We start from the raw sequence: 23,192 nt of genomic DNA on the forward strand, positions 1-23,192 counted from the left end.
ATCCTTCCTGAGCTAAGGCAAAATTCTGTGAGCTGGAGGTAAAAGAACTGTGAGCTACCTCACACTAACTCAGCTTAGAGGGAACACTGCTCCTAAGCCTACTGATGTCAGTGGATTTAAAAAGGTGCAACTCTGTCTAGGATTGCACAGCAAGTAACTTCCTCCATACCTTCTCTCCACACCTGTCTCCTAGCACTGCCCCAGCTGCCCTCACCCATGTGCCAGAGAGAGAGGGAGGTGAGAGCTCTATGTTTGTGCCAATTACTTCTGACCCACTGCATCTACAGTATTTGTACCTTCTACAGGTGTGCATTTGGAAAAGCTCCCTAGCAACAGTCTCCTCCCCATCCTGAGGGAAAGATTATATTCCCCAGAAACCCAAAGCGGAGTGCGTGCTAAGCAAATACATTAGCAACACACACAGGCGAGCAAACATCATCAGAGATGAGCCATCAGAGACATAAGCCAACCTAGGCCAAGAGCAAAAAACCCCACAATTATGTTGTCTGCAAGATGCAAAAACATCAGGAATAATCTACCCCGTAAACTGGAGGAGAAGAAAATACAAAATTGTTTGCAATGAAAGGGAGTTGCCTCTCCAACCAGTCCAGGATAGCTAAGCATTTCTGGTTGCAGCCATCCTATCATTGGCAGGGTTTGCAAAAATAGCAGAGCCGTCCTTCCGACTTGCTGGGGAAACCGAATGGATTGCAAGCGAAATGGAAAACTGACTAAGGAGGAGACAACTGACTACGGTCAGGGGATCAAGGAATCAGCAGAGAAAATGTTCGAGGAAGGTAAAAAGAGCCAAGGAGAAGAAAGAAGTGGAGAACCCAGAAAAAAACCAACATGGGGCAAAATACAGACCATCAGATGGAGGTATTCTGGACATGCAAGGTATAAATTTCAGACTTTTGCATTTGATATTCATGTTCAATAAGTGCTTTGGTATCTTCCCAAAGCTTGTTAACAATCACTTGTTTGATGTCAGAGAAATGGGAGTAAGGAGATCCTGTATAAGTGCTGACAGAGCAGATGTGTGGTCTCACCATCCACTGCGTGCAAGGCAGTGATTATTGTGGCCAGTGTGTATGCTGCATGAGCCCCATTTGCAAGGACTCCCATCTGCTTTTGAAGGGGAAGGGCTGTACAAATGCAGTGAGGACCAACAGGGCTTTTAAAACGTGCTAGGGAAAAACGGGCATTTGTTTGATAAAGTACTCCAAGTTGCTACACCTGTTGTGTTTGGAGGACAGTTTCTTTCAGGGGCATAACAAAAATCATGAGACACAATTCTCTCTCTCTCTCTCCTTTTACCTCATGGGCAGTGACCTCTTTCTTTCCTAATTGGGCTCTTTCCACCACTAAGAGGAAAAGCGGGCCTCATTTAGAGTCAAGAAAGGGCCAACAAATCAGAAAAACGGGCCTGTAAAACGGAAATGTACTGCAAAGCATACGGGTGAGGTCAGGAGAATTCCCACCTATAGATTTTCCTGCGTTTTCCTCCACCTTTTCTTCCCCTGGGTCAGTGTCCATAGCAGTATTATGTGCCATCTGGTATTGCAAATGTCTGAAATTTTTAAATTGGTATGTTTTAACTATATTATGTTTTGTGTTTTATTATTGGTCAAAATTGATTTTTTTACCTATTGGCCTTTCCCATACTATGATGCAAGATAACTTTGTTCCTTTATGGCGGAAAAAGATAGAACATAAACTGGTCTGTTATGGTTTTTCAAAACAGTTTATACTGTCTTTGGGATATGATCAGGCTAGATCAGTTCTAAAACAAAGAATATTAGATGTTGAACGACAGATGGGCGTGAGTAGGATTAGGAGCCCTGTATTTGATGTAAGTACACTTAACAAGATAGTTGTGAGATCTTACATCAAATATTTAGATATCAGCAATCATAGAAGAATTTTTACCCTATTAAGATACAACGCCTTACCCTCAGCCATAATGGAGGCCAGATTTACTAGATCACTGAGGAAAAGTTGTATACGTGGAATGGGATCTGATGAAACATTGGAACATGTAATTTTTGATTGTCTCATATATCATAATATCAGGGAAGTTTTGATCAAGCCTATAGTTAACTCCTTTCCAGGTCGTAATAGAAGGATACTTTTGTCAATTATGCTGGCAGGAGATAATCAAAAGCTGACTGGGATGGTTGCCAAATTTGGTTGGTTGGCATACCAAACTAGGAAAGAGATAAAGTACAGATAGGCCTAAACCTAACTTTTGATCATAATTTTGATTCTATTATATCTGTATTTTAAAGTTTTTAGATCCTTATTTATAATTTTAATGCCATTATATTTTATAATTTTACTGCTCCCTTAACTGTATTTACTTGTCTTCTATTATACTGGTCTATGACCATAATAAACTTGATTATGTTCCGTTTATTACATGTTGTGACCCACTCTGTGCCCCACAATAGTGGGGGAGAGTGGGATACAAATAGAAGGAATAAAATAAATAAATAAGAAGAGGGAGAGGAGCGTCTTAATTTTCACAGTGCCTCGAAAGAAGAGTCCAGTTGTGCTTGATATGCATTAGGTTTACCACTCTAAAACAGCCCTTCATCCACTTTTCAAACACCCTTTTGAGGCTCATCTCTCTGCACTGGCTTTTTGGTTTGTTCCCCCTCCCCCCCCCCTCCAGTCTACACGTGCGGGATCCTTGGCCAATGGTGTGTGCATGAATCGGCCCCAAATAATCCAATGCTGATGGAGTTACATGACTTGAGAGGTGTTATCTGCTTTATTCACTTACCTAGAAATGTTTTATACACCCTGTGTTTCTCCTGATGTAGCTGTAATCAGGATTCAAGCAAGCTAACAACTATTTATACAAGAATCATCATCTCTTGAAATCATGAAAACACATCAATTAAATTAGTTAAAACAAGCCATAACCCCTCTGTGCTACTTCCCTGATCCAAAATTCTCCTTCCTTCAGTTGCTTTAAGCCCCAGTTGGGACAAAGGAAGGCCCAGTGTGGGTACCGGACAGTGTTTTTTCTTTCCAGGGCTTAAAGCAGGCAGGTGGGGCATTTTTGGTCAGGAAAATAACATGGAAAGGGTTAACCTGACAGCTTTCCCTACCATCATGAACATGTCTCATATTAGCAACTGCTTTTAAGGGCAAACGATATATTGGGCCATCCAGTCACAAAACCCTATCCTGTGTACTTTGACCCTTACACTAAAATAGGGTCCACTGAATATATGGTACTTAATAAGGGCCACAATCTGGCATGCTTAACCACTGAGTGAATGGGTGTTGTGATGCTTCAGGCCTGGTTTTAAAAATGCCATGGAATGAGGTGGTCATAAGGTGGTCTGGGTGCTGTGGTTGTAGAATGGACTCTACCACTACAAACTGAAGGGGAGCGAGTCCCTCTGTAATAATCCCCTGAAAATTGTGATAATAGCATGTGAAGGGCTGTACTAGAACCTTCAGCCACAAATTATTTTATTTTTTTTAATTTAATTTTATTGGCAGAGAGTTTTCACATCAGTGAGCATTTAGAAATGTGACCAGCCTCACTTGCATTCTGGTCCACTCCATTCCACCATTTTCTTTTGCTGCATATCTGGACTAAAGTTTCCTTGGTGTTGAATTGTAGCCAGGTATTGACAATGAGGATGTAAATATATGCAGAGATGAGAAGCTCTGCTTCTTTCCCACAGATAAGCAATTCAGGAAGAACTTCCCTGGTGGAGATTGCACTGCAGGTTGTGGAATATGGCCCCTTCTCCAACACTTTACAGAGGAATAAGGGACAAACTTGGTAGTACAACCCAGTTCTCATGCCAAAGATTGCAGTCTGAGCCCACTATGCTATTGCATGGCACTTGAGGTTCTGCTTCACCTTCTGTGTGCTGCATTCATGTAATATGTGATAGCCAGTTTTTCACCCTGTAAAAGCTAGGCGGGTCATTATTCTTGTTAAAGAACACCGTAATTACGCTAAAATAAGTTACCAGCAGTTCAAAATGAACCGTGGCAACTGCAGTGTGTGAAATGGCAGACAGTAGACATGTGTTTTAGTATGCACATTTTACATGCATCTGCACTACAGAGATGTATCCCTTCTCTGTTCTAAGGGTCCAACCAGACAAAATGGGAGTTGCCAGAATAGCAGACATGCGGAAGCCCAGTTCAGATTAGGACTATGATATGAGGGAAGAGGTGGGCTAAGCCTTTCCCCACACCATTTCCCCAGACTGGAGTTTTATGGGGCCATTTTAGGCCAAGAAAATGGTATGGAGGAGAAATACTTAACTGACCCTTCACTCATGCTGTAGTTCCCTGCATGGGGAGAAAACCCATTAGGAGTGCTGTGTATACAGAATTCCCACCATTATATTTGGTCCATTCCAAGGATTTAGCCTCCAGAGACTTTGATGGGGGCACTGAACTGTGAAGAATGACCGTTCTAGCAACTCACACTATGAATTTCGAAAAGGATTGTCCGTAGGTTAAAAATAAGGAGGAGCACAAGGAACTGACAGGGAGGGGAAATTCTTTTTCTCCCTCTTTTGCTCCAGCTCGGCTTTCTTCTCCCCTCACTTGCTTGGTTTCTCCTTCACTTCCCATATGAAACAGTCTTCTACCAAGCCAGGCTGTTGGTCTATCCTGCCAAAGCCCTTCCCTTGCTGGATCTGCTGTCAATCAACAAGAAGGTGCTCTTGCGCGCCATCTGCTGGAAGAACTGCAAAAGATTAACCAGAAACTTGATTCTATGGAATGTGCCTATATTTTACAACAGAAAAAAATGACAGAGACAGCTGAAAAGGTAGATGACATCGCAAAGAAATGTCTGGCATCAGTCGAAGAAGTACAAAAAGTTAAGAAGAAGGTCATTAAAGTTGAAAACTATCAGGAAAAACAAGACAAGAAATTATTAATGCTTCAAATGGAAAAAGCAAACTTAATTCTTCGGTTCCAGGGATTGAAGGAAGAAATTGGAGAGGATCTAAGAGACATACTAGCGACAGCCTTGGCTCCACTAACTGGCAACGAAGCGGAAAAAATAAAAGAAGAAATGGATGTGACCTACAGGGCCGATTCCAATTATACAAGAAAAAATAAGTTGCAAGCAGAAGTGGTTGTAAAATTTACAAAGCAACGTCTCAGAGATCAGATCTTAAAGATGACATCAGCTACACCCCAGAAAATCGGAGATCAGTTGATAAGAACTCTAAAAGATGTTCCATGTGAAATAAGAATGAAAAGAAAAGAATATAAAGGACTGACCAGATTTCTACAAAACCATCAAACAAACTACAAATGGCTGGTGCCCGAAGGACTGACTTTCAAGTTCAAGGAAAAGAGAGAAAAGATTGACTCTATCTTTAAGGCTCAAGACTTTCTAGAAAGGCACGCCAGCAAAGAAGAAGAGGCAGAACTGGCCAAGTGGATGACAGAACTGAATGTGGAAGACAGTAGCTCGGAGGGAGAGCTGAAGGACGAGGAACCCAAAGGAGCGACTGCCTTGAAGTATAATCTGAGAGACAAGAGAAGCAAAGACCCCAGACTCTAGAAACTTTTCTATTTTTTGGATTACACTTTGAAAAAGAAACTAACTCCCAGAAGGACACTACTAACACACTAATTGCCTGGTTAACAGAGATGGAAGAAGAAAAGAACGCCGGTCTACAGAAGCAGTGATTGACTCTAATTCTTAACATGAAAAGATTAATATACTAATATATTAACACCACTCACTCTTTTCTTTATCCATCTATATACCCTCCCCCTTTCTTGACCTTAAGCGAAATATCTCTCCTCTTTAGGAGAGGGTTAATAAAGCTATTAATAATAATTAAAAAAAGATCAGTATTGTCTACTCCAATTTGCAGCTGCTCTCCAGGGTCTCAGACAGAGGTTTTTCACTTCACCTGATCCTTTTAGCTGGAGATGCTAGGGATTGAATCTGGGATCTTGCATGAAAAGCCAATGCTCTGCCCCGGAGTCATGGCCCATCTCAAGTCTTCCCTATTTCCTTCTGCTTTCTCTTCATGCTCTTCCTGCCTTGTCTGACCAGCTGCCTCCTTGCTCTTCTAGTTTGTCTGCCCACCTAGTCTGCTTTCCCTGTCACCCATTTATCTTTCCAGACCTGTCTGGCACTTCAAAAAAGCAGACTTGTGGGGGAGGTAAACCATAGGTCAAAGAAGACAGGGACGGCAAAGGATGAGATGGTTAGACAGTGTCATAGATGCAACGAACATGAAATTGAGCACACTTCAGAGGACGGCGGAAGACCGGAAAGCCTGGCGGGAGCTGGTCCATGGGGTCGCGAAGAGTCGGACTCGACTGTGCGACTGAACAACAACAAACCATAGCTGGCCGTAGCTTCCCCTGGTTGCCTGCTTGATGTGATTGCTGCCACCACCTTTTCTCATGGCACCTTGGGTAGCTACTGCAGTACAACATACTGCTCAAACTTCTTTTTAGCACTGTTATATCTGAGCATGTGCAGATGTCACTGTTCTGCACATGCGTAGATATTGCTGTAATTTTGGGGGGAAGGGTACTCCCATTAAAAAAAAAAACTTCCCCTATACCCTACTCCTGTACAATCCTGTTGTGCAAACATTCTGATTTGCAGAGTGGGGTTGCATGTCTATTTGATATATAGATAAGGACGAAACAGAGCTAGTGACTTACCAAAGATGGGTACTAGAAAACAGGGACTGTCTCTAATAATGGAAGCATATAAAGTGTATGATGTGCATGGCAATGAACAGGTGAGCTGGCATGAATACATTGCATCCATGTCCCCAGGTCTGCATTTTGTTTGTTTATTTTATTCAATTTCTAGCCCCTTCTCCCTGCACAGCCGGCTCAGAGCGGGGTACAAGTATAAACATAAGCAATCAATTAGCATAGAGTATAAAATCATAGTAAATTGTTAAAACCTGTGGCATCACATACTTATTTAAATAACAATAGATGGCGATCTATGACACAATTAATGGATCCCAGCCCAACCTATATGTGCCGTAGATGGAATAACACATGGAAGGGAATCAGCCACAGTAGATGGAACAGGGCAGGGGAGGCCAGTGTAGATGTTTTACTGCCGTCTCAACCATAGGCCTGGTTTCTTGGTGTATTTCATTGGTATACCAGCTTTTCATAACCATGTTGTTCAATGCAGTGAGGTTGGTAATACCCTGATATGTGAGTTATGCAACAGCTGCAGGGAGAAAGCATGTGCAAATGAGGGGAAATTTATTCTTCAATGCTGAACACTGACAGATAAACCCTTGCAAAAATCGCAGACCTTAGGCTGAAGTTGCCACAAGGTGGCGCACCTCCAAGCAGTTATGCTAATACATATCTGCAATTTTTAAGTCTTAATTGGAGGATGCTTAGGAGCCTTTGAACATTTAAGAATCCTAGATATGCTCAAATTAAGGCCTTCTGCCACTTAAAAAAAACTGGAGATGGGCATTAGTATAATTGCTTGGAGATGCACCAACCATGTGACATCTTTGTGCAAAAGTCGTAATATTTCATTGTGTCTCAGGCTATGTGTACACAGTAGTACGTAGAGCGCTGGACTAGGATCTAAGAGACCCAGGTTTGAGTGCATACTTTGCCATGAAAGCTTGCTGGGTGATCTTAAATATGGGGAGGTGTTATCGGGGCTGTCGCACTTTTGTTCTAAAAATAGGAGTCCAGTAGCACCTCTTCTCTGACAGAGTTTTCTTTGACTTCTAAAAGCTTATGAATACATTTTGTTGGTCTTTAAGGTGCCTCTGGACTGCTGTTTAATCTTGCTGCAATAGACTAGCACAGCTACTCCTCTGTCATTATTCTTAAGACTGGATCCTTTTTTCCCGTGGGATATGAGCAGCAGCTGGTGTGCAGCTGTGATTGCAAGAGATGGCAGCCAGTTTTTTTTTTAATTTATTGTTACATTTCTATCCCGCCCTCCCCTGCGAACAGGCTCAGGGTGGCTCGCATTCAGGGTATAACACTTTACTGCAGTGGATTACAGAGCAAACAGACCCATGTGAATCCCAAAATGTTTTGAGCCTGTGGTGAGCAATGCTCCCTCTAAGCAGTGGAGTCTTGTGAGCAGAAATTCTGCTTTGTGAGCTACTGGCATTAAAGTGGTGAGCAAGCAATTTGGCTCCTCCATAAATTAGTTTGCTCCGGAGCCATCCTTCCTGAGCTAAGACAAAAATGTGTGAGCCGGAGGCTAATAAACTGTGAGCTAGCTCACACTAACTCAGCTTAGAAGGAACACTGGTGGTGAGTGCCTTTGGAATTCTGACATAGTGGGGAAGGGTACAGCCCCCAAACAGCTGCCACAACACAGCTGCTGCAGGAGGTGGAGCCAGCAACACAATTTCTGCCACATCTTACCTTCAGTCACACAGTGAAGGTCCTTGTGCTGTGGTGGCAGCGAATGCCAAAGCAACGTTTTTAAAAATCTGCAGAGCCCATCAGAAGGCCTGCTGGGCAAAAGCCCCACTTGGCCCTGACCACTTTCTAAAAACACTTGGTGGGCACCAGGAAAGGTGTCAGTGGGCGCCGTGGGCACCACATTGGGGCCCCCTTGCTGCATCCTGTCCGCTGTGTTTGCTCTGCAAGAACTGATTTAAAAGCCAAGCCAGTGGCCGTTGTTTTGATTTAAAGATATGCTAAAGCACCATTGTCCTAAACCCCTTTTGCAGCAATTCCAAAAAAGGGGAACCTTGCTGGGATATGGAATGGAAGGCTGACATTGCAGGGTGCAAATTTAGAGTCCGGTGGCACCTTTAAGACGAATAAAGTTTTATTCAGGGTACGAGCTTTCTGTCGAGGTTTGCGCGGTGCTAGCCCACTGCAGGTTGCGAGTGGTGTGAGAGTATCAAAGAAAACGTAAGTCTTATAGGTTTGGTGTAAAACTATATACAATTTATTCACACGAGCCTCCACCAATATATTGCACAGAATGACAAAATGCTCACGCAGACACCAGGTTTCCATCAGAAAGAATGGTACATTGTACAGCATCACATATATACAAGCATTGTCCAATCAGGAGCCAATGCTGAGTCACTGTGAATTAGCTCTGCTCTCAGCTAGGCAGAGCCAATTGGAGCCAGCTCTACTGACACTCTGAGCTGTCAGCTCCTGTCAAACAGATTGATATGATCTACAACCAGACTTATAGAACACATGGATGTTGACACTTTCATGTGCAGGCACATTTTTTTCCAAATACATTGGAAGGATACATTTTTCAAATACATTGGAAAGTGTGTGTGCACATGAAAGCTCATACCTTGAATTAAACTTTGTTGGACTTGAAGGTGCCACCGGACTCAAACTTTGTTCTACTGCTTCAGACCAACATGGCTGACCACATGGATCTATTGCAGGGTGCCTTAAGGCTCATTTTCAAGCACTGACATGGAAAAGGATTTGGATTGAGACTGTGGTGCTAGGTTAGGACTCAAGCATGCATGAGTCTGTGGGGTGCAGGGAGGGTACCTTCCTGAAAGTGCATTACCATAGTTATGAACACTTGATATGCTCTCTTTATATCATTTCAGAAATAAAACAATGCTATTTGCTTTCCTGGCCATGGATAAATGTGGGAGACTATGTTACAGGTACAGACCATACCAGGATAAGTTATGCTGTAGCCATGACCAGGAGGACCTCTGAACTGCTAATAGTCCGGTAGGGAAAAAGGCAGGTAATCTAAGAAATGTCCCAGAGGTCACTTCCAAAGAGCCAGTTTGGTGTAGTGGTTAAGTGCACGGACTCTAATCTGGGAGTACCGGCTTTGATTCCCCACTCCTCCACTCGAACCTGATGGATGACCTTGGGCAAGGCATAGTTCTGTCAGAGCTGTCCTTGAAAAAGAGCAGTTTGTGTCAGAGCTCTCTCAGCCCCACCTACCACACAGGGTGTCTGTTGTGGGGAGGGGAAGGGAAAGGAGTTTGTAAGCCGCTCTGAAACTCCTTTGGGTAGTGAAGGGCGGAGTATAAATCCAATCTCCTCCTCCTCCTCTTCTTCTTCTGTGAGCCCCCAGTTTGGGGTATTTCTCAGATTGCTTGTCTTTGTACAGGACATCCTAGGGAAATTAGCAGTTAGGCTGTGGCTCCTCGGCACATGATCCAAAGTACGCCAGAGTGGAGAGGGAGAAGTCCACTCATCCGCAGCAGGCTTCACTATCTCTAACCTAACCTTGTAGAGCCTTAGACCTGCCCCCTCCCCGAGCATCCCCTCCCTCCCAAGCCAATAAGAACGCAGAGAAGCGAGCCCACGTGCCTGGGACTGCTGTCACTCACCAACCGCGAGCTTCTGCGCTTCAGGCTGGGGTTGCTGGGTGTGCGCGCCCTTCTGGGCGGTTTAGCGGCGAGAGGAGCGGCGCAACGGTGTCTTGCAACGATGGCGGTGGATCTTGGCGCATGGGGCGGCCCGCTGAGCCTCACTGAGGTGGACGAGAAGCCGGCCAAGCCTCTGCGGGTCCGCTATGGGGGAGTGGAGATCGACGAGCTGGGCAAAGTGCTCACTCCCACCCAGGTTAAAAATCGCCCGACAGACATAGAATGGGATGATTGCAGTTCGGAGAAACTTTATACCTTGGTTCTCACCGACCCTGAACGCGCTCGAAGCAAGTAGGCTCTGTTTTCTTCTGCATGCGCCTGTCTCTCAAATGCAACGGGAAGAGCAATGCAGGCTGCAGCTATGCAGGAATAAGAATTCCCTAGGCCTCGATCTAGTGCATTCGAAATAATCAATGCCTGGCATAATCCTATTTCAAATCCATCCTCTTTAGTGCTTTTGCAGACCCCCCCCCCCCCCTTCAGTTCCAAGAGGAAGAAGTCGAGCAGACCCGTTAGATGCAAGGCCTGGCCTAGCCCGGGATCCTTGTATTTAGATCTCGACAGATTCAAAAGGGGGAGGTACCCATGAAAACTTGATACATGCGCATAGTGCTGCTGCTTTTGCTGACGAGAAGTGGTAGCGTGCGCGTTTGGGATTCTAGGAAAGGGATTCTGGCTCTACAAGACAAGTCGTGTCCCGGAGCTTCTCTTTTTTTGAAAACTAACTCGTTTCTGATGGCATCCCGGGGGCATTTTGCATAAAGAAAGAGATCCCTTCGCGTGCCATGGGAGGCTCGGGGAAAGGAAAGAGTTTGCAAAACGAAGAAACAAACGTCAGTAACTGAAACCAAAGAGTCCAAGGGGCGACCGGGACGTGCAGCGAACTACGCAGGCCCCAATTCGGCCCGCCTCCTTTGGTGCCAGGCTGCAGTAGTTGCGCCCCCCGTGTCCCGAGGGCGGGTGGCCTGGATTGGGGTGGGTGGGGGCTGCACACCCGGGCGGAGTTTGCGGTTGCAGGAACGCGCCGGGTTAGACTCGGGACCCGATCAAGTGGCAACGCCAGGCCTGTTCCCGCTTGCCCGAAACGTGTAGCTCGGAATGAGATTCCTCCGGTTCAGTCAAGAAGTGCGTGCAGTTGTGAATCCGCAGGGACCGTGTGTCATTGTTCGGCAAACATATTGTGATGCGCCTCTTTTATAGGAAATGGGTAGGAACCGTGTGCCATTGGGATGCCCCTCTTTTGTTCTGACGCAGCCCTAACGCCCGCAGTGCCTCGGCTGAGATTCTTACTGGCCTGCCTAATCCAGGGCTGGTTCCAAGTTTTGGGGGTCCCCAGGTGCAGGGTGTCCAGCCACAGGAGGACCCCCACTCATGCCTTCCTTCCAGGCCAGCCACATCCCCACCTGTCTGTGTGTCCTTTATACTTTCCCCTGCCCATTTGTGAGACTTTCTACTGTCCATATATCCTTTCCCCGGATGGGGTTGGTTCTGTACTTGCAGATAGGAACACAGCATGTAGTTGGGGGGGCTCTGGGGCAGTGTGTCTTTCCAGGAATCCTGGGCCCTGGCAGCTGTCCTACCTCAGGGCTTTTGGGTTGCCAACATCCTGGAGAGAGGAAAAAACCCTAGCCTGCTCCTTTAACAGAGGCATGATGTATGGAAATGGGCAGATGAAGCTTTTTCCTGGCCCGGAACATCCCCTGGTAAAGAAGATTCTGTTAAGATTTGTAAAAGGAGCAGAGTGTTTTTCCCTCCTCCAGGTTGTTGTCCTCACAGTGTGGCTCTGGTTATTCCCCAATGAGAAAAGAAATGCACCCTGCATAGATGCTCAGAGGCTCTTCCTTGCCCGTAAAGGGCCAAGGCGGCTACTAATTGAGTAAATTGGTAGTAGGAGTGGCTCTGATTATTCACTTAGAGGAGAAAGGGGAAAGTGTGAGAGCATCCTAGGAGAATACACAGGTGTGCTGTAGAGGTGTGCAAATAAAAAGCAGGTGATTAACATTTATGGACCTCCATTATGGTAGCATTAGAGTTTACCAGCCCCCTTCTCATGTTATTCTGGATCTCCCATTAGAAAACTCTTTGTGTTGTCCAGGTACAGGAGGTAGTAAAATTCAGGGGTGGAAGAGTGGACTTCACTACTCTAGCTTGCAACTGGGGGCATGCCATTTTTTAATGTTGCCCCCCCCCCAATGTTAAATCAATTCTGTGCAAGCAGAAAGCATGCATATTGAAAATTTTTAGCACTGTCGGCCTTCTGAAGTGCAAGTTTTTTTATTTACAAGTAATTTTTTTTTCAAATATAGAGGAGAATTAAATGTTATCGGAAGTGGCATCATCCCCTCAACTGCCTTATTCTAGACTAATCTGCTTCATATCACAGGTGGATGATTGGAGTTACATGCCCAAATGCTACCTTTTGACTCCTGTATAGCCTGCAGTGGAACGCTCCTGGATTGGCTTTCATTTCCTTTATAAACCGGGACCTTGCAGTGCTTTGCCAGAGGTACAAAGTCGCAGCACCAGGGCCGCTTGGAGTTGTCCCAGAGATAACTGCAGAAGCCATCAAGCAAAGCAAATGCCTGGGGTGGCTGAACTTGGGAGGAGGAGCTTAGAATTCAGCCTTGGAGTGATAATGACATGCACTGGCCAATGTGTTTCAAAACCTCAATTCAGTTGCATGCACACACACAAAATGCAGGTGATTTATACACTAACTTATTATTGATTCACATTGTTTACTTTGATTGGCAGAAGCCCTGTGGGACACTGGATCGACAAATGTCTTTCTGCACACTTGCTTCCCCCTTTTAACTGGTGATGCCAAGAACTGAATGAACCCTGGGACCTTCTGGGTGCAAAGTTTGCATTCTGCACTGAAACAGCCTTTTCCTTTCTCTCTGTGACCATGTGCAAGTCCCTTATATCTAGTTAGGTCCTGGGCTTAGAATTCAGAGTGATGTTGACACCCCCTCTGACCCGTGTGTGTTGAAACATCAATCAGCTGCAAGTCTGAACATAGGAAGCTCTTTTAGCATTGATCTCTGTTGGCAAAGAGAGGTCTTTCCTAGCTATCCAAAAGGGCAGCTATACTCAGAAAACTGAGGCTTGTGAATTCATATCTCAGAATAAACTACGATGCATACCAAGGTTAATTATTTACTGAAATTTCATTTTGGTGCCAAGCTACAGTTTCCCTGCCCCAACTTGTTAGGACACTCAGATGTCACAAATTAAGTGGGATTTGCTCAGACCGTGGTGTATAGACCTTTATTTTATTTTGATATTTGAACACAGCCTTAGTTTGTTGTAGGAAAACCAAAAAGGAGTACTTTAAAGAATAAATGTAGGCTCAAAGCAGGTTTCACTCAGTTTCCCCAAATCCCCCTCCTTAGCCCCCATCCTTCATGGCTTTAGTCCTTGCAGGTCCCTATGATCTCCAGCACAGCCTTGTTTGGTGGTCAAAGGGGACTCTTTTCTCCCATTTCCACCAGTGGAAAAACTGGTTGGCTCCAAAGCTACAACAACAAACCAGTTAGCGCTGGTGATTGCTACAAGGTTCCTGTTTTGTTTACTCAGTGCTGAAGAAATGTATGCGAGTGATCTGTATTGGGATATTTGATTAATACAGCAGAGTTTTGCCCAGTCATAGAAGCATCATACTGGGAGCCAGTAAATAAATCTCCCAAGCAGTATATTGCAAATAAATATCCCATGCAGTATATTCAGGTAGATCCAGTTCATATCCAGGTTGTGAATGAAAGAAGAGAAAGAAACCTAATATAAAGAGTGCTTTCCCTAGTACTTGAACTGCGGTGGCTCAAGTGGTTAAGACGCTGTGGAACTGCAGGCTGTGGAAGGTCGGTAGTTCAGCAGTTCATGACCCGAGTGCGCCGCATGACGGAGTGAGCTCTCGTCTCTAGTTCCAGCTCCTGCCAACCTAGCAGTTCGAAAGCAAGAAATTGCAAGTAGATAAATAGGGACCACTTCGGTGGGAAGGTAACAGCGTTCCGTGCGCCTTGGTGTTTAGTCATGCCGGCCACATGACCACGGAAACATCTTCGGACAGCGCTGGCTCTTCGGCTTTGAAACGGAGATGAGCACCGCAACCCTAGAGTCGGATTCGACTGGCTTTTGAGCAAGGGAACCTTTACCTTTACCTTTTCCCTAGTACAAATGGCCAGCTAATCCAGCATCGTGTGTATGGGAATATGGGGGCATTGTATCTACGGGAGAGACCTGCAGAGACATGTCTCCATGGAAAGCCATGTGCAGAAAGTGAGAGGACAAAGGGAGAGAGAGGAGGGGTCACAGGGCAGCTCCCAGGTTAAGACAACAAGAAGCATCCCATTCAAGGAGACAACATCTATACCCACTTAGAATGATGTCACCCCCCCAACCATGCTGAGTCACTCTTTCCTTAGTTTATTTATACTGTGTTGGAAGTTGGTATGCCCCTATTTTAAATGCGTTGAGTGTTAACGCTTTTGTAACCCTCCTGTGTCCTTGGAATGGGACACCTTGCAGGTAAGGGGAAACCAGGCCGTGACTGTGGTCTCCTTGGCCATGGCAAACAGGAGAGGGAAAAGTATTATTACGTTTGTTTTGAGTTTGTAAAAGTTGTAAGATGGGAGTCAAAGGAGGAATGTGGATAAGCGGAATCTCTGGTGATGGAATGGGGCAGTTGTCGGCCCACCATCTTCCTACTCCCTTCTGGCAAAATTTGATAATCCCAAAAGCTCTGCTCCTCGTGTCAGTGCTCCTCAAAGTGGCCTGCATTTCCTTGTGACTGGCTCATTCATCTTGCTTGGCCACAGAATGCCTTTAAAACACTGCTTTGCAAACAGGGCTGGGGAAAATCTCTACCGTATGATCCCAGGAAGTCATACAGCACACTAGGCTCTACAGACCCTTGATAAGATTTCCAGTTTTTTCCTAGTAAGAGTTTCTGTGCCTAATGTACAGAAATTTAAATATCGAAGTATGTGTTCATTATTTCCTCTCTCACCCATTTATTCAGCCCATATTGGTTTCCAGAAGGATTGAAAACCCCAGACAACTAAAATGTAATCCTCAACTTGGGGAGAGGATTCTTAACAGAGCTGGATCCAGAAATGGTGGAGAGATACTTGGCTGCTTCATGCCTCCCTTCTTTGGCATTAATAGAGGCAGAGTGATAATGGGAAGCTTCAGCTACTACATTTCTGCTGCTAAAGGCGCAGGTGCCTTTTGGGGAGGTAAAACTGGCAACTCAGATCCCAACCCAAAGGGGTGATGATGACTCTTTCTGTTGAGGAAGGCTTCTTTCCTTATTTGTGAGTTATGGATATCTTTCAACTTTGTTTTGGCAGGTTAAAAATCGCCCAACAGACATAGAGTGGGATGATTGCAGTCCAGAGAAACTTTATACCTTGGTTCTCACTGACCCTGATGCCCCTAGCAGGAACAACCCCAAGTTCAGGTGAGAGGAGGAGGATTCATTCAGAACGTGTTGACTCGAAAGCACGGGATGTTGAAGTTTGCAAAAATGCCAGTCCAATAATAGAAGTATAAAATGTAGTTGATAACAGCACTAATTAACTTAGCGCAAATGGACTTTATACCATGTTTTGCCCTCATATCTTTCTCTAAGGTAGGTTAAGCTGAGAGAGAATGACTGGCTAAAGGCACCTTGGTGACCTCTGTGGTTCAGTAGGGATTTGAACCTGGGGTCCCATAGGTTCTAGTTCAGCAGTCTAACCACTACAACACAGTGATCTTGGGTCTAATGACTGGCAAAATCTCTTATCTCAAATCCTGGGAGAGCAAGATTCAAAAGCTAGTGTCCTAGAATGTTGACCCAGTCCTAACTTTATATTTGGGTTCAATTCTCCGTTCTGCTGTGAAGTTCTGGGATGGTAACCCTCCCTCTCTCTCTTGAACCTACCCCACAGGGTTATTATGAGGATTAAATGTGTCCAGGAGAAACCATATGCATCCTGAGATACTGGGTAGAGGGATGGGGGGGAATGTGATGCATGTAACCTTGATAGGACCTCCCAGTTCTTTTGTTGTTGGCATTTTTGTGTGTGTGCATGTGCCTGGAAGTCATGGCAACCTCTGGTGACTCCTACTGGGGCATGAAGGATGTTCAGAGTAGTGGCTTGATAGCCTGCCTCTGCCTCCTGGCCCTGGTATTCTCTGGAGGTCTCCCATCCAAATTACCAGGGCCGGCCCTGCTTAGCGTCCGAGATCTGACAAGATCGGGCTTGCCTGGGCTATCCAGGTCAGGACTGGAACCTTCTGGTCCTTGACATTACTGCATAATTTAACCCTGGGAAGCTGAACTTGATTGTACTCCTCTTCCTTTTTAGAGAATGGCACCATTTCCTGGTGACCAACATGAAGGGCAATGATATCAGCAGTGGGTGTGTCCTGTCTGACTACGTTGGCTCTGGGCCTCCCAAAGGAACAGGTAGATGACCAACAGCTGCCTTTTCTCTTGGTGTTTCATTTGCATATGTAAATACTTGCTCCATGACAATCGGCTAGTTGATTCTCTGACTTAGTTTGGTTCCCTGGAAGCTCTAGGCCTGTCAATCCAGGCCATGGAGGACCAGGAAGAATTATAAAGTGTAATTGTTCTTCAATGAACAACAGGGGAAGGGCCTTGGCTCAGTGGTAGACCAGCTACTTTGCTTGGGGGAGGTCCCTGGCTCAGTCCCTGGCATTTCCCATTCAAGGAGATCTTAGAGATGCTCCTGGAAAGGCCTCTGGCTGAGACATCTGAATCTACCTTATATTGTCCTGCTCTTGGTCCATCTAGCTGACTATTGGCAGCAGCTGTATAGCGCCTTAGACAGAGGATGTTCCATTGCAACACTTCTACCTTTAACTGGACATTTTGGAGATTAAGGCTGCAGCTGTGACTCTGTGTTCAAAAATCTACACAAGTTCCCAAGTTCAGTCCCCGTAACTGGGAAGAGAAATTGAAATTATGCAGTATTTTCCTATCAAAGCTGAACTTCTTTTAGTGATTGAACACCATGCAATACATCACTTATAACTTAGCACATAAAATTGTATCATTAGGTGTGTTTATGGAATTTAAATGTACAAATATCTTCATTTTCTGTAAGGAAACATTGCAGTTTTACCCAGTACAGAGGTGCAGCCTGCTGCACCCTATGCTACCATAGCATGTGTATCTTTAATTTTTGCCATCCAAAAGGTAGGTAACAATAAAAGTTGAAGGTACAAAATTTTTTTGTACTGAACAAAAGAAAGTGTGCTATTTGGACAGAAACTCTTCAGAGATAGAACTGCCACATTTGGATATTAAGCCAAACTTTATAGCAGTGAAAATACTGAACTCTTTCAGTCTGTATTATCATTAAACACAAAGCCTGTTAATTGTTGCCAAATTATTTACATTTAAATACAAACAGTTCCAGTAAATAATGTACATGTCTACATGTACAATAAGAAATGAAAGTAAGATTTTTCATACTCAGAATGTGCAGCATGAAAAATGCCTCAGGACTTTTCCCAAGTTTCCTAATGGAAAAAATTGGATAATAGGGGAAGTATTGAAAATGTTCCTAAGAAATATTTTCTTGGTTTGCAAGTGAGGAAGTCCTTATCTTCCATTGGGGATCTTGGGAAGTCCTGAGGTCTTTTTCATGCTGTACATTCTCAGTGTGAAATACCATGTCTCATTTTTAGTCCTGCTAAAAAAGAAAATATTCTGTAGGAGTCCCCCCCCCCCCAGCCCCCCCCCAATTTTTCAAATTTTTTGAGGAAGGGGGGGGGGGCATCGCCGGGGGGGGGGGGAAGCCTTCCCCACAAAGTACTTCCCTCCCCCTGGGGGTTGCGGCCTTCACATCTATCTTCTATCCCTACTTTATAGATAATTAAGGCAGTTTCTTGTTTCAGTCCACAAAACTCCTGTTGTCATGTTGAGCTTGAGGGTTTTTTATTTGTAGTGCTAGGCAGATGTATCCTGATTCCTTGCATTTGCTTCTCTCTCTCTCTCTGTCTGCAGGGCTGCATCGCTATGTTTGGCTGGTCTACGAGCAGCCCCAGCAGCTGAACTGCAACGAGCCCATTCTCAGCAACCGATCTGGCGATCAGCGTGGCAATTTCCAAGTGGCAGCATTCCGCAAGAAGTATAAGCTGCCCCCTCCCCTGGCGGGCACGTGCTACCAAGCTGAATGGGATGACTATGTGCCAAAGCTCTATGAGCAGCTCTCTGGGAAGTAGGACAGCCCCATTTCCCCGCCCTCTTCCCCTGCCCTGTAGTGTTAAATGAGTGGCATGAACACCAGTAGAGGTACCCAGGCCACTCCTGGCAGTGTTGACTTGGTAAAATGTTTTTTAACTGGCTAGTTGTTAGTGGGGACAGCAACTCCGGTCAGATTTGTCATACTGGCCTCACTTAGAGAGCTGTCCATCTTGTTGCTATTCAGATTCACAATGAACTCTGAAATGTATATTTGGAGGAAAAAAATTTGGCTAGACAGTTGCTTTTTTGCAAATCTTTTGCAAAGTCTGATGGTAGAATCTGGTCTTTCTGTGTGCTTGAAATGACACTGTTGTTGTCACTTTCCCTTCTATTTAATGATTTGCTACTGTGACTGGGTGCTAATGGTTCATTCTAGCAGAGTTTACTGCCTTGTAAGCCCATGACTTCTGTCTATGCTTAGGATGGCATTGCAAACATTCTTGTTTGGAAGGGATTTCCTTCAAAACTGGTGGGACTTCAGGCCAACTCATGAATGGCCTTGGCAGTGCCTCTACTGCTGCAAAGTGCCTCTACTGCTCTCTCTCACCCATGGCTGTCGCTGATACCATGCAGATGTTGCAGTTGTCTCCACTACAGCCGGGCTGCTGCTCTTGTTATGAGAAGTACTCATAATTGTTCAGCTACTCATGTGACATAAATAATCTCTGAGTTATCATAAAGATGCCAGCGGAGGAGCATTTTTTTTGGCTGCAGCCACAGAGATCATGTATGAATTGGCCTAAAGTTCCAGTAAATATATTTTAGGATTGCATTCTGAGTTTTGAAATCCCTGAATTGGATTTCTCTCTCGCTCATGTCATTAGGATCTCCCAGCAGAGTCAACATAAATGTAGAATGGCCTAGTCTGTGATTTAAGAATAAGCTGTCCCTACCTTTAAGGTGACGACCTAGTACATTGTAATGGGGCCACAACTGGTAAATGCTGCTGACTTCTAATTCTTTCTTTAGGGTGCTGTTATCTCCTTTTCTGTATCTCTCACCAGGATCTCAACATTCTTGTGGCTGGGTAGGAGTGTTCTATGACTTCTTTTCTTCTGTCTTGTTTTGCCAGAATTAACACACAAAGTGGGAACTGCACAGGTTAGGTAGACCTTTAAAATACCCTGAGAGGTCTCCTGATTTAGTACACAAACTGTCACTTGCATGGAAAGCCCTCTGCTGGCGCTGGGGTGTGGTTTATGCAATTGTTTGTTTGGTGTTTCAATTAAAAGCTTAGAATCAAGTGTGGTGTTGGATTTATTTATTTACCCATTGCTCTGAAAAGCAAGCCTGGTGGGTCCATGCCATGGTAACATCAATACAAGAATAATGTACATAGTTACTACATAGTAACTACATAGTTCCCTAAAAATCAGCTCAGAGACTCCAGTTGGTACAGAATGCTACAGCTTGGTTATTATTGGGAGCTGGGCTGAGCATGCACATTACATTCATTCTGCAGTCTCTCCACTGGCTGCCCAACAGTTCCTGATCTTTAATTCAAGGTATTGGCTATCACATACAAAGCCCTTTATGGCCTAGGATCCTCATATCTGCAAGACTGCCTCTCTACCTACAGCCTGCTGGGGCAACTTTGCTTATCTGAGCAGGGCCTTCTCTGTAGTGGCCCCCACCCAGTGGAATGGCCTGCCTGAGGAGGTCAGGAAGGCTCCCATGCTCCTGGTATTTTGCAAACTATGTAAAGCAGAATTGTTCAGGAGGGCATTTTTATAAACAGGGCTGCATCAGTAACAGATTGGCCCAGGAAAATGCATGTGTTTCTACTGGTTTAATACCATGTTCTGCATGGTTTAACATGTCACATTTAATACTTGTTTTGTTCAGATGACCACTCCATTTTGAATGTCTGCAGTTCCTAGTCCTGTTACATTGCCTATTAGCTGTATCATCCTATTGATTGCAACTTATTTACATTGCAGTCTGAGAAAGGCAGACTAACGTAAATAAATTAAAAATGGACATGTAGATGTTAAACATGGGCCGTGGTGGCTCAGAGGTCAAGACGCTGAGCTGCAGACCGGAAGGTCTGTAGCTCAGCAGTTGGAGACCTTAGTGGTGCGTGATGGAGTGAGCTCCTGTCGCTGGCCCCAGCTCCTGCCAATGTAGCAGTATGAAAGCAAGAAACTGCAAGTAGATAAATAGGTATGCTTCAGTGGGAAGGTAACAGTGTTCCATGCGCCTCAGCGTTTAGTCATGCCAGCCACATGACCACGGAGAAGTCTTCGGACAGCGCTGGCTCTTCTGCTTGGAAATGGAGATGAGCACTGCCCCCTAGAGTCAGATTTGACTGGCTTTCGAGCAAGGGAAACCTTTACCTTTTTAGATGTTGAACAGGGACTATAATTACTCCAGCGTTGGCCTGTCTATTGGCTTCCAATATATTGCTGGTTGTTGATGCTTAAAGCCCCGTATGGCTTGGGATGAACATACCTGAAGCACTGCCTTCTTCCTTGTGAACCTGTCCTACTACTACATCTTCTGAAGCCCTGCTGTGGGTGCCCTTGCCTTCTGAGATTAGGTTCACGGCATCCAGAGAAGGGGGCCTTCTCGGTCATGGGACCAAAAGTCTGGAACTCTCTTGCCATCTTGGGCGAAGACCTCACATTTAAGCAGTCCCATCACTTTCCCCCAGGGTTGCGAAGTCCACCCCCCCCCCACCGGACACCAATGAGGGGGTAGGGTTGCAAGATGCAGGCTGGGAAACATCTGGAGATTTGGAGATGGAGCCTGGCGAGGACAAGAGCCTCTGGGGTACAGTGCCATAGAGACCACTCTCCAAAGCATCCCTTTTCTCTAGGGGGACTGATCTCTGTAACCTGGAGATGAGCTGTAATTCCAGGGGATCCCCAGGTCCCACCTGGAGGCTGGCAATCCCAGTGCTCCCCACCCACCCCGCCCCTCCCTTTGCTTTGGAGAAGGGCAGGGAGGGAGCTCTGCACATCCCCATTATTAGCTCCATGGCTCAGTGAGGATCTGATCCTGGATTTCTCCAAGTCCAAGAATGGTTTGTTTGTTTTTTTTACTACATCTAGTTTATTTAAATAGTTAATTATTTTAAACATGTAATGTATGCATGTGCATTCATGTAGATTAGATATTTAACTTAAATACTTAATCGACTATTTAAATAAAGTTGAACAGGAGCGATTAAAGCATGTGGCCATACAAAACTGTAGGGGTATCCTGAAGTACTGTTTCCTTTCTCTCAAGGCAAATCCAGCAAAGATGGAGGTTCTCTGACTGCGTGGGGGAGATTCAGTTTTGGGGTGCCAACTCCCGGCCCTTGACTATGCGCCTTTAACACCTGCACAGATGGTCAAGAGCTTGGGTGTGTTTCCAGATGCCTCATCAATGGAGCCCCAGATCACAAACGTTGCTAGACTGGCGTTCTTCCAGTTGTGCCAGGTCAGGCAACTGGCCCCCTACTTGTCTTGCTCCGACCTAGCCATAGTTTGGCTAGGCACAGTCTGACGTCGTCGATACTGGGTAAATTGGTGGAAACTGTTACTAAGGAAAGAATTAGTAAGCACATTGATGAACAAAAGCTATTGAGGCTGACTCAGCATTGGTTCTGTAAGGGAAGATCTTGTCTCACTAACCTGTTAATGTTCTTTGAGGGGGTGAACAAACATTTGGATAAGTGGGACCCAAAAGATGTTGTTTACCTTGACTTCCAGAAAGCTTTTGATAAAGTTCCTCATCAAAGACTCCTAAGTAAGCTCAAAAATCATGGGATAAAAGGACAAGTCCTTTCGTGGATCAAAAACTGGCTAATTAATAGGAAACAGAGAGTGAGTATAAATGGGAAATTTTCTCAGTGGAGGGTGGTAAGCAGTGGGGTACCGCAGGGATCAGTACTGTGTCCGATGTTTTCTAATTTGTTCATTAATGATTTGGAGTTGGGAGTAAGCAGTGAAGTGGCTAAATTTGCGGATGATACAAAGTTGTTCAGGGTGGTGAAAACCAGGGAGGATTGTGAGGCACTCCAAAGGGATCTGTCGAGGATGGGCGAGTGGGCGTCAGTGTGGCAAATGGGGTTCAATGTGGCCAAGTGCAAGGTGATGCACATTGGAGCCAAAAATCCTAACTATAAATACACGTAGATGGGGTCCGAACTGGCAGAGACTGACCAAAAGAGAGATCTTGGAGTCGTAGTAGATAACTCACTGAAAATGTCGAGACAGTGTGTGACTGACTGCAATAAAAAAGGCCAATGCTATGCTGGGGATTATTAGGAAGGGTATTGAAAACAGATCAGCCAATATAATGCCCCTGTAAAAATCAGTGGTGCAACCTTATTTGGAATACTGTGTACAGTTGTGGTCACCACACCTTAAAAAGGATATTATAGCTTTGGAAAAAGTTCAGAAAGGGCAACTCGAATTATAAAAGGGTTGGAACACTTTCCCTATGAAGAAAGGTTAAAATCCTTGGGGCTCCGTAGCTTGGAGAAATGACGACTGAGGGGTGACCTGATTGAGGTTTATAAGATTATGCATGGGATAGCGCAGATAGAGAAAGAGGTACTTTTCTCCCTTTCTCACAATACAAGA

General features: G+C 45.0%; 1 protein-coding gene across 1 annotated transcript; it reads left to right on the forward strand.

Moving 5' to 3' along the window:
• The first annotated feature begins 10,217 nt into the window (after nt 1-10,217).
• LOC107112297 (phosphatidylethanolamine-binding protein 1-like) lies at nt 10,218-19,825 on the forward strand. The gene is made up of 4 exons (XM_015413421.1): nt 10,218-10,551; nt 15,707-15,816; nt 16,709-16,809; nt 18,379-19,825. Exons 1-4 carry the CDS (start codon nt 10,417-10,419, stop codon nt 18,594-18,596), a joined length of 564 nt encoding a protein of 187 aa, XP_015268907.1. The 5' UTR covers nt 10,218-10,416; the 3' UTR covers nt 18,597-19,825.
• The last annotated feature ends 3,367 nt before the right edge of the window (nt 19,826-23,192 follow it).

This window comes from Gekko japonicus, unplaced genomic scaffold (genome assembly GCF_001447785.1).
Source record: "Gekko japonicus isolate JY-2015 unplaced genomic scaffold, Gekko_japonicus_V1.1 scaffold85, whole genome shotgun sequence".
Lineage (NCBI taxonomy): Eukaryota > Metazoa > Chordata > Lepidosauria > Squamata > Gekkonidae > Gekko > Gekko japonicus.

Excerpts from the sequence above, each read along its gene's own strand:
- LOC107112297 (XM_015413421.1), top strand. The coding sequence starts at position 10,417 with ATGGCGGTGGATCTTGGCGCATGGGGCGGCCCGCTGAGCCTCACTGAG. Across the intron at positions 10,552-15,706 it reads AAGTGCTCACTCCCACCCAG|GTTAAAAATCGCCCAACAGA; the intron begins GTTAAAAATCGC and ends TTGTTTTGGCAG. Across the intron at positions 15,817-16,708 it reads AGGAACAACCCCAAGTTCAG|AGAATGGCACCATTTCCTGG; the intron begins GTGAGAGGAGGA and ends CTTCCTTTTTAG.